This window comes from Grampus griseus (assembly GCF_964374135.1).
Source record: "Grampus griseus genome assembly, chromosome: 20".
Lineage (NCBI taxonomy): Eukaryota > Metazoa > Chordata > Mammalia > Artiodactyla > Delphinidae > Grampus > Grampus griseus.
This window is the reverse complement of record NC_139014.1, coordinates 12,321,774-12,336,266: the sequence shown is the minus strand read 5'-3', so window position 1 is coordinate 12,336,266 and position 14,493 is coordinate 12,321,774. Positions and strand designations below refer to the sequence as shown.

Here is a 14,493-nt window from a genome sequence, read left to right as displayed (position 1 = left end):
AAATTGACTGTGACAATGGTTGCCATATACTAAACACCATTGAACTGTGCGCTCTAAATGGGTGAGTTGTGTGGTTTGTGAACTCTGTCTTGATAAAGCCACTCACACAGGCGCACAATCACACACGGCACAAGCCCAGGAATCTTCTGCACACCAGGACACACACGGTCTCAGCTTGCTTCCTTTGCGCTCTGCTTTCACACGAGGGCAGAGGACAGGCTGGGCATCCCCATCCCTCTGAAACCTCCTCACCTGCCCAGGAGGTCAGGAAGGTCTGGGTTGAAGCAAAGGGGACCATGTATTTGGAACTGCATTAAAACCGTGATGCCAGGTGGAGTGGGGATGGTCTGTGGAGAGAGATGTGGGACACTGACAGCAATGCACAGGGGATGGAAAGAGGTAGCAGGGACCGGCTGGGAGTCCAGGTAATGGGGAGGGGCCTGCAGGGATTGGGTGAAAGGCCTCCAGCCCTCCAGCCCCCACCCCACAGGCTTTTGTGTAAGACTTACCTTTTGTGGTTTCAGATTAAAATAAAAAGACCCCGGGCAGGGGTGTATAGGCCCCCAGCCCAGTTGGGGCATCCTAAGTGTGAGTGAGTTTTGAGGGGGAGCTGGCAGAAGCCAGTGTCCCTGCTGGAAGCAGAATCATGAGCCTTGGAGGGGGTGGTGAAACCCACCCTGGCTGCAAAGGCGGGGCTCTGAGCCTGGCAGTTCTGCTTGGAAATGGCCTGGGCTAGGAGCTGGGAGTTCATCCATGTGAGTCATTCATGAAGCCAGTGTTTACTGAGTGCCTACTATGTGCCAGGCGCAGGCTGGGTGTCAGCTTGGAGTCAGTGTGAACCGGGATACTAATGAGGCCATTTCCAACAAAAAGAACACTCACCTATGTGGGAGCCTTCATGCCACATGCCAGCCTTCTGGCCGTGTTATTCCTGGTCCTAACACCATGCTCCAAGGGCAGGTCTAAGACACTGACTTTCACCTTCAAGGTCACACAAGAGCAGGGCTAGAGAGCAGAACACGAGCACAGAGAGGATTGCAATTCTGGAGAGCGTACAAGGCCCCCACTCCTGCGGCCAGAAGTGGGGAAGCAGCTGTCATAGTTACACCCTCTACAAGCCCTAGCCCTGCAAGGGTGCTTCACAAATGGGAAACTGAGGCACACACAAGGGATGACTATGTGATTATCCTGACCAATTCTGAGGAAAAAAAAAGAAGCAGGCAGAACCCTGGGACCTGGGGGTAGCCCAAAGAGTTGCAGCTTCTTTCTGAGAAGGACATCGAGGCCCCAGTAGGGGACTGCTGACCAGCGATCAGCCCAGGGCAGCTAAGGAAGTCTCCAGTCCAGTATTTCCAGGGAGCTGGTGCCAAGCCCCTTTCTGTTTCCAGTCTCCACTCATGGCTTTCTCTTGTGGGGAAACTGGACACTTAGCATATTCTGCCAGCAAGGCTAGTTTTACTAGTTTGGCAAAAATCTTCCCAACACCCTAAGACTGAGAAACTAGGCTAACCACTGTGCATGGACATGGGGTGTTCCTAATTGCCCACCACTCATTAGCAGCTGATCACGGTTTGCCTTGCAGCCTCTCCTTCTGTCTTCACACTGCTATGTAACGCTCAGGAATTGATGCCCGCTCCCCCAAATTGACCTCCAACTATTTTCAAACAGGGGCTGCACTACTGAGGCTGAGTGGTGGAGAGGGAAGACTTGTGAATGGAGAGACCAGGCACTTTCCTTCTCTGCAACCAGGGAAGATGATCCTGAATGGCGGCCCTGGCAACCATCTCACCCACACCTCTATGTAACCCCTGTGCTCAGAGCAGTATGTTTGTTAGCTGTCCAAAAATATGTATTAACAGCCTGTTTTATGGTTCTTTCTTTTTGGCTGGGGTGGGAGATAGGCGTAGAGAAGCATCGACACGAAAGTCATTCCTTCTTGGTTCAGGCACCTCTCTGAAGACCCAACGCAGACTAGATGAAAACATTGATCCAGTCTCCAGGCAATGGAACTGGAGAGGCAGGCAATGCAGACCTCACCCTCTGAAACGTGGTAGTGTCACCCTCACCCTTCAGTCTGACACCAGGCCCTAGGACGGCTCTTCCTTCAGTCCTAGGCTTGAGAGCGCTGTAGGCCCGGGACTTAGCTCATAGGGTGGGAAGGGAACAGCACAGTGCAGGTCTCGGCCAGCCCAAGAGATCTGTGCACACTTGTGTCCCCTGTAGCCTGGCCTGTGTCACTTCCCACAGGCGCCGGTGCAGGGAGGGCGGGCCCCTCTTGGAGAGTCCCGAATGTGCGGGTCTGGGGCCTGGAGGGACAAGCTCTCTCTCCTCTCTCCCTCCAGCAAAGGGCACTGCCTGTGTGCTTGTCCCAGGCCTGTCGCGAGGAGACGCTGGCTTCCCAGACACCTGCGGGAACAAACGAAGACCCTGCGAGAGCACGTGGGTCCTGCATGCGGAAGGGGGCCAAGCAAGGGGCTATCGGCCCGGGACTGCTGCGGGGAACAGGGGGCAAGGAGAGAAGGAGGTCTGGCCTGGCCTGGACGTCCGAGGGTCGCGAGGATGAAAGAAAACGCTGGGTTGCGGGGCGGGGGCTGGGGGGCGGGGGCGGGGGCGGGGGCGGGGGCGGGGGCCCGGCCCCACCCGCCCCGCCCTGCCCTGCCCTGCTCGGCCCCGCCCCGCCCCGCCCCTCCCCAGCCTGTCTTTCGAGGCCCCGGCCCCGCCCTAGCCCCGCCCCTAGAGCTGTGAGGTCCCGCCGCCGGCCAGTTGCCGAAACCGCGGCCCCGCCCCTCGGTCAGCGCGGCCCCGCCCTACCGGGGGTTGCTAGGGGAAGTGACGTCACAGCGCGATGGCGGTGGCTCCTTCCGGCAGCTGAAGGGGGTTTAGGCCCGGGAGATCCGAGTCCATCCGCGGCGGGGAGAGGGCAAGCGGGGTGGGCAGGGGCCGGAGCAGGGGCGGCGGCGCTCGGACTGTCCCATCCGTCCCGTATTGAGGCGTTGGGAGCGGCGGGGCGGCTGGAAAGCGATGGTGAAAGCGGGGCCGTGAGGGGGGCGGAGCCGGCAGCCGGACCCGCAGTAGCGGCAGCAGCGGCGCCGCCTCCCCGAGCTCAGACCCAGGAAGCGGCCGGGAGGGCAGGAGTGAACAGGTCGCGCCGCCGCCACCGCCATGGAGCTCAGAGTGGGGAACAGGTACCGGTTGGGCCGGAAGATCGGCAGCGGCTCCTTCGGAGACATCTATCTCGGTGAGGCGCCCTTCCCCGCGGATGGGCAGCCCCAAACCGGCGTCCCCCGGCCCCGGTTCCGCTCCGGCCCCCTCCCCGGCGACCCCGCCCCCGGCGGCCCCAACCCCAGCCCCCGCCCCGGGCATCCCCTCCGGCCAGTGGCGGTAAGCCTCGTCCCCGTCTGTTCGGGCCTCCCAGTTCCCCAGGCAGGAACTTGCGGCCTTTCCGACCCGCGCCCTCGAGGGCACCTGACCAACGTGCGCTCGCGGCCTTTGGGGAGCGGCCGGGAGCCTCGGTTAGGCCCTCGCTACCCGCTCGGCCCGGCCCTCGCTACCCGCTCGGCCCGCCCGCCTTGTGTCCGCTCCCGGTGTCCCTCCACGCAGACAAAGGGCCGTCGGCGAGTGCGGCCCCCGCGTCCTGCGCGCGTGCGGTGGGCACGAGTAGAGTCCGGGGCTGGCCGAGGCTTCTTCGGCGCTCCTCCTGACGATGCAGCCCCGGCTGACCAGCCCCTCTGGCCCGGGGTCTGGGCCGTGGACCGCAGGTGGCGCTCGGGGTCGCCTGGGGGCCAGTAGAGTGGTCGTTGAGAACATGTTGCGCATCCAAGTTCGGTACTAAGTACCTCGGCGTAAACGAGAATGACATTCAGGTGATTCGGGACAAAGTCAGCGCTAGGGTGTTGGGAGAATTAGAGGCAAATAAAGTGGTAAAGCTCTGCTCATGAGCTTGTCCTTTTGCTATGAAAACTCTCCAGGTACACTGGAAAAAAATGGGATTAGAATGTTCTGGATTGTTTCAGATTTACAGTGAAAGAATGCACGTGTGTGTTAAAAGGTTGGCTTGAGTCTTAAAGTTGGAAGTTTTAAAAATATAAGCGTTTCTCAGAGAAATTGTGTGTAAGTTACTCCTACCCCCGCATTTGGGGACATCCAGCCTGGCCCGCAATGCATGTGCAGAGGGACTGTCATTGTGCAAGTTTGGGGGTGAACATGCTCTGCTTGCGCAGCCCGCTCTGGTGTTTCTGTTTGGCTGGTGTACTTGTCAGGGAGGGTCAGGAATAGATTTGTATGTCAGTAATGCTTCTGGTTATGCTTTTCAGATGGTCCCAAGTGTGTGTGCTCACCGCCCCATCCTTGCCTCTTGTTACCTGGAGAGGATGCACGACCTCCTGGGCTAACAGCGTAAGAGGATTCCACACTTAGGGTAGTTCATAACTGCTTTTGGTACCCTTACCCTACAGTGTAATCCTGTCACATCGGTATGTGCTTTACTGCCCTGCTGAGTAAAACACACTTCAGAGATACTTGCATTTTACTATTTAAATATTTATGTCCAGTAGTCAGCAGTTGCCTTCTCAGCAGTGTTTTGGGAGGCGAAGTGCTGGGTAAATGCAAGCTGTTTGCCTTATTTATAGAACAATAGATTTTGGCAAAAGTTTTAACTTAGGATCTAGGAGCTGTACTGAAAAACCAATCTATTAGCCACCCTTACACAGATATGAAAAAGTAGATATTTTCAACATTTTTGTTCTCTGGTCTGAAACCTTGCCAGACAGTTTTCTGCTTTCCGAAGCTGCGTTCAGACAACCAAATCGTGGAACGTTGTCACCAAGTCATTCACAAAGAAGTTGAGAGTTTTGTGGGAGACCCTGAAAGCTTATTCACAACTGTGTCCTTTGGGCCTCACCTTGTGCTGGGCACACCAGTGGTGCTTGATCCAGCCAGGCACTGGCTGACCGGTCCCAGAGGGGTCTGTCCTCAGTTTCCTCCATCATGTTTATCCTAAAATGGATAGACTGTGGCTCTCGCGCCCTAGTTATGAGTACCCACATGGCCCACCCACTGGAGTACACGTAGAGTTACTTGTGTGGGGTTGGGTACAACTGATTTGGCTTTGACTCTTGGCCCAGGTGGTGGTCCCTTCAGGCTACATGCTACCCCACTGAGGATATGTGAAGTGGTCTTGTTAGATTAAGATGTGACTGGAAAGGTGGCTCAGAGGAAGCTCACTACACACTGAAGTTAAGGGTCACAGATGACCGATCCAAAGACCATGGGATGGACTGAGTCTTCTGTACCATGTTTTTTTTCTATTTGTTAGGCAACTAGTCATTAGTTGAGGAATTCAGTCCTCATCTTAAAAATCGTTATGTTCTACGTATTCTAGTGTGACAGCAGTTAAAGTCGTTCCTACTACTGTCATTTTGCTATAGGTCAGAATGCTCTTAACTCCTCCTTCTTCACCTTCGTTTAAATGTGGGGTTTGGGGTCTTGGGTTTCCACCTGGGACTTTCTAGTGCTTTCAGACGTTTGAAGCCGGGGTGGGGGGGGAAGAGAGAGCTGTCCTTCAGCTTGCCGAGTACCTTATGGACCAAGAAAGCCCAGTGCTAGCCTCCCTTTCCAGCAGCCTGCTGTGCTGACATGAGCATGTGGCAGTGTGCCCTGCAGGTTATTCCAATCCTTCCCAAACAGCGTGAGCCCCCTGTTCTCATGGAGTTCTGTTCTTGTCCCATGTCTGTCTTCTATAGGTGGTGGCAGTACCTCGGACCCTCCTCCCTGCCCCCCATTCATGATTGGTAGAATGGTGGTTTTCTTCCTGCTAGCTGTTGGCATTTGTACTTGATCCTGTTGCTCTGTCAATTTATCAGAGGATGGCCTCATCTGTCCAGCTGTTACCCAGGTGGAGTGTGTGGTTTGGCTTCATCACATACACAAATGCTTTTGGGGATCTAAAGCTTAGTAACCTCTTCATATTTTTGATTTTCATGTTTTTCCCCTCGCTGACTTTCATTTCTCTTCAGTGGCACCTAGCAGGGTGTCTGGCACACAGTAGGGGTTCCAAAATGGTGGCTGGCTGGCCAGGAGAGGAAAGCAGTTGCCTGTATGCAACTTTCGTAGTCACGTGCCTGTGTCCTTTAGGGTGATGGCTTGAGTGTTCATAGATACCGCATCAGCTCTCAGTGGTTGCCCTGTGAGAGTGCCCTTTGCCCTGCTGTTCAGAGGCCTCTCCCTATTTCTTTGTCGATAAAACAGTCATCAATGGGAGTTACCTTTTTGTCCCAGGACAGGGTCAATCTTGGAGTTAAGTTCATTTATCATCTGCCTTTGCTCAGCTTGAGGGGCATAATTTTGTTTTCCTAGGACCAGCATTAATCTGTGTCTAAACATAGACTAACATCTTCATCTAGTGAGGGGGAACTCCTGTCTGGCACTGGAGCTGCACAAAAGAGCTGAGGTTGTTGGGTGATAAAAGACCTCACTATAAACAGACACTGAGTAAACGTGATGTGCCACTTGGTTTTGACTTGCTCTGAATCTGGAACCCAGAGCTCAATAGTATCTTTCAGATTTTTGTTCCCCATCTAGAAGTACTTCTAAAAGTTACCTGTTGTGAAGGACCAGGTTTTGTAATTTCCATTCTGTGGCAGATCAGCACTTTTGTAAAATGTTAAAATGTTAAAATTTTAAAATGTTGCAGCAATGTCATGTTGCTATCAGAGCTCTGGGGTGCTTCCTTGCTGTCCTGTATTTGTCCCCTTGTGGACTGGGGGTAGTTTGAGGACAAGACTTGGAGCAGCACTGCCAGTAGAGCACAGGGGCTGCTGTCAGCCAGGGAGGTGGGACAGGACTGCAGGGCTACAGTGGTGGACCACCTCAGTTTTGCTCAGTGGTCTCTTATGTTTGGTTCCCATGGAATACCCAGAACTTGCAGTGCTGCTGTTTCACCCAGTGGTGAAGACCTCTCAGAGGAGGCAGCCTGCGTGTGTGCTGCCCTCAAGTCTGTTTGGTAGAGAACCCAGCCTCCCCTCTTTGAGTCATCAGACTCAGGGCAACCTTCACAACTGTGATGCTGTAGAGGGCTGTTTCTGTTTGCAGGTGTGATCCTGGGGGAGGCTGGCTCTGTTGCTGGTGTGATCCTGGGGGAGGCTGGCTCTGTTGCTGGTGTGATCCTGGGGGAGGCTGGCTCTGTTGCTGGTGTGATCCTGGGGGAGGTGGGCTCTGTTGCTGGTGTGATCTTAGGAGAAGTGGTCTGTGTTTCCAGGTGTGATCTTAGGGTAAGTTGGCTCTGTTGCTGGTGTCATCCTGGGGGAAGTGGGCTCCTTTGCTGGTGTGATCTTAGGGAAGGTTGGCTCTGTTGCTGGTGTGATCCTGGGGGAGGCTGGAATTCATATTGTGTTCCAGAGTTGCCTGTGGTCATTTGTCCCCAAGACTGTCAGTATTGCAGGGTGACTCAGATGTTAGCTTTACCAGCCACAGTACAGTGGAACCAGAAGTGTCCTCAGCCTTCCTGAAGGTGCTAGTTCAGTAGGTAGCCTGTGTGGGCCCAGGCTGTGTTGTCACTGAGAACCTGCCTCCTGGCAAAGGTGACAGGGCTGACATAGTTGGAGGAGCAAGTGTGCTATCATCAGAGGCTTCTCTGCTCCTGCTTTGGGGTGGGGGGAGTTGCTGATGTAACTAGTAAGGTGAGTCATCTGTTCCTCATGGGCTGGTGAGTTCAGTTCAGAGTGCCAGGTCCTCACAGGAACTCAGAGTTCATTTTTCGTTTGCACAGTACGTTTTACAATGAAGTAATTTCTCTTGTAGCTAGATAGATTATCCTAGCCTCAGGGAGGAAGAACAAAATGTATTACCTGTCTTTCTTCTGAGTGCCCAGGAGTCTTTGTGGAATGGTAAATGGAGTTCTTAAATTTAGAATGGTCCCTGGCAGTGATCAGATTGTGGTTATTCCCATGGAACCCCAGCATTGGTGACCGGTTTTGGATCCAGGCCCGCTAGAAGCAGCCGCATCTCAAGCAGCTGTCTGAGCAGACTAGAGGAGAAAGTTTCTCTGTCCTTCTTGGGCAGTTACTGGGTTCATGAATATCAGCAGACAGCTCTCCTGCAGGTCATCATTGTTCTAATGCTTGCTGACCTTACTCTGCCTTTTATCCGGGAGTCTTAACGTTCTCTGTAACCAGTAACCCATTCATCCCACAACTCCCTCATGAAACAGACTGCTGGTCTCCCTGCTGAACTCAAATGGTGAGGGAATCTGAGTTGCCAGGGACTGGCAACATTGCTTTGCCCAGCAGGATGGGTCTGGGTTCTGCCTGGGCTGCTGGAGCCAGTGTTAATTCCTTCACGAATAACCATACTACTGGGAAGGATTAAAGTGCTTTATACTTAGAAGGAACTGGTGAGGAAAGCAGGGGGAGAGCTAGGTATGTGCTTTCTAAAGACTGCTTTTCCCATTCTCTCCAGTGAATGCTTCTTGAGGGAGGGCTTGTAGCATAGCTTTGGGTCAGATTGGAACTCAGGAGCATTCGTGTGTGAAGCCTGGAGGGGTAGTGGTTGTCAACATTTGCAGGTCCATATTGTAGTAAAGAAGAGGACGGCATCTTGAGGTTAAAACTCTAATCTTTAATCACGATCTGGTGACCAGGAGGTGTGAGCAGATGTATTGCCGGTTTTAGCACAAAACTAGCAAAAGGTGAGTGACAAGTACACTTTGCATAGATGTGATTAGGGCTTTGAAAACAGAGCCCAGTCCTGTTTCAGTGTCCATAGGAGACGCACAGTATGTCCTGGTCCCTGGGAGGGGAGAGGTGTGCTGGGCCTCCCTGGGCCTGGCCTGGCCTGTGATGGCTGAGTGATGGCTCCTGCTGTGTCGTGGGAACCGAGTCCCCTTGAGAAGCGACCTGCTGTATGCGGCTTGGTACCTGGGCCACATGGACTGGGATGGGCTGAGGCCATGTGAGAGTTCAGTGGAAACCCAGCCACCTCTCTGGAGAGAGGCTCGCACACACCCAAGACCTGTCAAGGCAGCATGGAGAAATGGGGCCCACACGGAATGTGTTGCCCTGGGACTCCCCACGGTCTGGCTTTGGGTGGGTGAATACAGGGCTGACCAACAGGCTGGATGAGAAGGTTCAGACCAGATGGGGGTCCTGTGGAGAGAACTGCATACCCTGTCTCTCAGTCCCCTGGTGATCAGAGTAGAGCCATATGGAAGTAGGTGATGTAATACCAAATAAGACTTTTCTATACGTATCAAATATTCCTGTTTTAAAAAGTGAAAATAAGGATATTTTCCCACAGGGGTTTATCTACCACTGACAGCATCTTGTAGTAGAAAGTGGAGTGCATCCATCACCTGGTCCTCCTTGGAAGATTCAGATAGCACTCGTTGTTTCTCCAGCGTGTTGTAACATTGGGTGAGGTGGTAGACACCAGACGATTAACGTTTGTGATTTTCTTTCTTTGCCAAGGTACGGACATTGCTGCAGGAGAAGAAGTTGCCATCAAGCTTGAATGTGTCAAAACCAAACACCCTCAGCTCCATATTGAGAGCAAAATCTACAAAATGATGCAGGGAGGAGGTATGGTCTTTACCTGTTAAGAAAACCAAGGTGGTGTTTGATGAGGGAGAATACAGATGTCATGAATCACAGTCTGGTTAATTAGGAAAAGGGGCAGAAGCGTTCATACCCTTGACCCCATCCTGTGGCTTCCTTCAGATACTGTCTGAGAGGCCTGTAGAGGTGCTCACTCGACAAAAAGAAACATTTTATGCTTTTTTGCATAAATATTCTCTTCCTTAGTTTCGTATTACGTACTGGTGTCTTTGAATGCAGACTTGTGTGAACGCTGACCTAGAGCTTGCTGCTGGTCCTCCTGTGCCGCCTTGGTCATGCCTGCAGCTTTGGGATGGTCCCTGCAGACTCTCCTGAGTGAGACCCCTTCTAGCTTAGTTACTGTCCTCATTCTGTGAAACCTCCCCTTGGGCCTGAGGGTACCTAATATCAGAGTGCCCATCCTGATTTCAGAGTCTACCTTTTAGAATTCTCTGGACTTTGAGATTGTTTGGCAGGAAGGGGTTTTATTGGGGGTCTCAGAGTCCTGAAGACACTGCAGCATTTTGAAGGGTGTGCCTGTGCTGCTCCCCAAGGAGCTCAGGAAGCCCAGGCACATCCCTGAACGTCTTGAGCTTTCTCTGGGGACGGGGCTTCGTGTGTGAAGAATAGCTGTGTTATTTCCTTTTGGATACCCTTTGAAGCAGAAACCCCCATGATACTTTCATAGTTGGGGGGGTGGGGTCGGGACGGCTCTTGGCACCTTGCCAAAAGGAAGCTTGTCTTCAGAGTCTGTGTTGGTCCTTTGGTCAGGTGGAAAGGGAGGACTGGTGATGTGATTTCTTGACGTCTTTGCTTCACAAAGCAGTTTAATCTGTGCTACTTACTACCAGAAACCAGCATATCTCAGCTGACGTAGCACAGGGTGTCTCTTTAGCAGCAGATATATCTTAAAGCAACACAAACAGTCCTATGAGACGACTGCAGAAGGGTGTGTCCAGTGCCGCTTGTCCTGGGCATTATGGGACCAGAACAGGCTGTGGGTTCTCAGATGGCACATAGGGAGGAAACTCCCTGGCCCCTCCTGTGCCCAGGGAGACGTTGGCAGAGGACCCTGCCAGTGTGTCTGTCCTCTGGCGGCCCTCAGCAGGCTTCTCAGGCATCAGGGATGGTCTACACAGCTTTTAAGGTGGTGATGAGTAGGAGGAGGTGACTTGGTTTGTGGCCTTCGTGGTGGGAGGAGCTTAGTGCTGGGGGTTGGATGAAACCTTCTGACTGAAAAGCTTGTGTGTTTGAGGAGCAGCATCTCAGAACTCAGAAGCTGGGCCCCCAGGGGTGGAGGGAAGAAGAGCTGACACCCAGGGAGGAGCTGGTGTAGTAGATTGAGACTCAACAGAGGGGGACTTCCCTGGTGGTGCAGTGGTTAAGAATCCACCGGCCAATGCAGGGGACACAGGTTTGAGCCCTGGTCCAGGAAGATCCCACATGCCGTGGAGCAACTAAGCCTGAGCGCCACAACTACTGAGCCTGCGCTCTAGAGCCTGCAAGCTACAACTACTGAGCCCGTGTGCCACAACTACTGAAGCCCACGTGCCTAGAGCCCGTGCTCCGCAACAAGAGAAGCCACTGCAACGAGAAGCCTGAGCACTGCAACGAAGAGTAGTAGCCCCTGCTCGCTGCAACTAGAGAAAGCCTGCACGCAGCAACGAAGACCCAACGCAGCCAAAAAGAAATAAACGAATGAATAATTTTTTAAAAAGACTCAACAGAGGGAATTCCCTGGCAGCCCAGTGGTTAGGACTCTGTGCTTTCACTACCAGGGGCATGGGTTCAGTCCCTGGTCAGGGAACTAAGATCCTGCAAGCCCTGTGGCGCAGCCAAAAAAAAAAAAAAAACTCAACAGAAAGGAGTTTATTTGGTTTAGAACAAGGTCTCTCCTCAGGAGCATAGCTGTTTTTTGTGGACGCTGTCTTCTGCAGGAGGACAGGGAGCAGCATCCTAGGTGCCAGTAGCCCCCCGCCCCCAAGTTAAGGTGATCAGAAAGGTCTCCAGACGCTGCTCGATGCCCCTGGGTGCACTGTCGCTTCCTGTTTTGACCCCCTGCTTTAGGACGTAAAGGATCACTTGCTCTCCTGGTCTTCCCATGCCCCTTCTCTAGGATCCTGGAAACCTACTGGGATTCCAGACATAGCTCTTCTCCTGTCTGGCCCTTCCCCACGCATAAGTCAGGTTTTACTCCTGTTTCAGATACACACTTGGTGAATACTATCAGGGTGTAAATTTCTGTTTTAGAAAACAGATTCTGTCCAGGAGAGCAGAGAGCAGCATCTTGCTACTGTTCTGTGAGTTCGTCCTAGCCAAGATAAAGCTGGGATGGCAGAGGAGATAGAGTTCGGCTCTGCCCAGAAACCTCACAGCTCTGCTGTTGACCAGCCTTCTACATCCATCTCATGTGGGTGCATCTCTGATCGTGGCTCTTTTTATGTTAAGTTCTGTGCTTCGTTGCAGGTGGTTGATATTGACGGCATCGTAGGAGAAAGCTCGAAGCCCAGGGCCTGCCTTGCCCTCTCTAACTCGTAGTACAGGGTTGCCCGGGATGCTGCCTCATGATGGTGGCCTTGCAGTGCTTGGCTAGAGACAGCTGCTGTGCTGGGTCACTCAGGTCCCCTAGGGGAGGGGTTAGCATTAAAAACAAAAACATGTTTTGAGGGTGGATGAAATGGGTGAAGGGGTTCAGTTGTATGGTGACATTTGATAACCAGACTTATTGTGGTGATCACCTTTTATTAGTGTATACAAAGATTGAATTGTGTTGTACACTTGAAACTAATATGTTATATACCAATTTTACCTGAATAAAAACAAAAACACACGCTAGTGTCAGGTATTGTTAAGAGCGTTTTTAAACATGCGGGCACGTTCTCCGCCACACAGTCATGTGCAGTGGGTATCATCAGCCTCGTGTAACAAATGAGGAAACTGAGGCTGTGTCTAAAGGACAGAGATCTGAACTTGAGCATTGTAGGTCCCAGGCCACTCCTGCACAGCGGCCCTCCATGGCGGTCAGGGATCAAGAACGTGCCCCAGGGCTTCCCTGGTGGAGCAGTGTTTAAGAATCTGCCTGCCAATGCAGGGGACACAGGTTTGAGCCCTGGTCTGGGAAGATCCCACGTGCCGCGGAGCAACTAAGCCCGTGTACCACAAATACTGAGCCTGCGCTCCACAGCCCGTGAGCCACAGCTCCTGAAGCCCGGGTGCCTAGAGCCTGTGCTCTGCAACAAGAGAAGCCACCGCAATGAGAAGGCTGCGCACAGCAACAAAGACCCAACGTAGCCAAAAATAAATTAATTAAATTAATTAATTAATTAAAAATACCTTTAAAAAAAGAAGAAGAAGAAAGTGCCCAGGTCTAGTTGGAGCAATAGGTAAAAAACCTGAAATAGAAATAATTTTAAGTTAATTATGTTAGTGAAGGATATGGGTGGACACCAAGTTTTTATCAAAACAGAGTGGCCTGCCAGGCAGAACCTAGAGGCTAAGGCTGAGGCTGTGCTTCCCAATCCTAATAACCCCACAAAGTATCTTTAGACCATGTCCTCCTTCGGGAAACTCCAAGTGGAGAACCTTTGTTTAGTTCACAGCTGCTTCTGGTAAAGGTTCATGGCAGGTGTGGGACAGGAGTGTGGGCCCTTTGTATCACAGAATCCAGGCCAGGGGTGAGGGTAGGAGTTCTGCGCTGAGGGTGGGTGGATGCCGCCAGCAGTGTGGCTGTGGGGCCACCAGTGAGTAGAAACAGGCAGCTTCACCTGAGTTCACTCTCTCTCATCTCATGTGCCTGTCCAGTTCCCGCAGTGTATTTCAGACAATCACACTCTTTTTGCTATGAAATGTTTTACGGTACTTAAGAACATATGTTGCCCGTGGCTATCAAGAATACTAAAGTGAACCCCCAGAACTCCCACCTTCTTGAAAGAGGGAGCAGGACGGCCCTTGGCACCTGTGTGCCCACCCCAGGGCGCCCTCTCTGCAGCTGCCCAAAGCCTGTCTCCGCATGCCCTTGCCTAGTTTGTTTTTATTTTTTTAATATTTATTTATTATTTGGTTGCACCGAGTTTCAGTTGCGGCAGGTGGGATCTTTGTTGCAGTATGCGAGATCTTTTAGTTTCGGTGCGTGAGGTCTTTAGTTGTGGTGTGTGGGATCTAGTTCCCTGACCAGGGATCAGACCCGGGCCCCCTGCATTGGGAACGCAGAATCTTAGCCACTGGACCACCAGGGAAGTCCTGCCTAGTTTGTTTTTAAAGTTTTGATTCCTCGTCATCCTGCAAGAAATTGGTTTTTAAAAATCTAATGACAGGGCTTCCCTGGTAGCACAGTGGTTGAGAGTCTGCCTGCTGATGCAGGGGACACAGGTTCGTGCCCCGGTCCGGGAAGATCCCACATGCCACGGAGCGGCTGGGCCCATGACCTGCGCTCTGCGATGGGAGAGGCCACAACAGTGAGAGGCCTGTGTACCGCAAAAAAAAAAAAAAAAAAATGACATTGTCCAGAAACATTTGGCCATTGTATTTACAATTGTTTTAAGGTTGAATTGCCAGACACTTCATGAAAAATTGTATTTGTGTTAATACTGAGTCCCCATATTTATATTGAAACTTCCCGCAAATCAAATGGAAAGCATTTAGCTAGCGCTCTCCCTCATTTTTCACCCCCAAGCATATGTTTTGGTATCTTTGGACTCGATGAGGGAAAAAGTATCAAGTGTTCAGAGCTGCATATAAGAGTCCAAGTGACCCATTTCCCATATTAAGGGCATGTGGGCAGGGGCAGCTGGGTGTCCCTGGCATGACTGGTCGCCTGGGCACAGGGCAGCACTCTGGTGGCTGTGTGTCTGACCTGCAGCCTCGCATGTCCTTCCCCAGCCCCAGGAGCAGTACTCTGGCGGCACAG

The 14,493-nt window shown here is 52.3% G+C and overlaps 1 protein-coding gene across 4 annotated transcripts in view; it reads left to right on the top strand.

Annotated features, from left to right (window-relative positions):
* Positions 1 to 2,855: 2,855 nt before the first annotated feature.
* CSNK1D (casein kinase 1 delta) overlaps positions 2,856 to 14,493 on the top strand; it is a 38,601-nt gene continuing 26,963 nt past the window's right edge. For 3 of the 4 annotated variants that reach the window (XM_082678125.1, XM_082678126.1, XM_082678127.1), the window contains exons 1-2: positions 2,856 to 3,238; positions 9,462 to 9,572. In XM_082678125.1, coding sequence (XP_082534251.1) covers positions 3,163 to 3,238; positions 9,462 to 9,572 — 187 coding nt within the window. In that variant the 5' untranslated portion in view covers positions 2,856 to 3,162. Of the gene's footprint in view, positions 3,239 to 8,580; positions 8,684 to 9,461; positions 9,573 to 14,493 lie in introns of those variants that run through there. The other variant, XM_082678128.1, reaches the window with a different exon arrangement.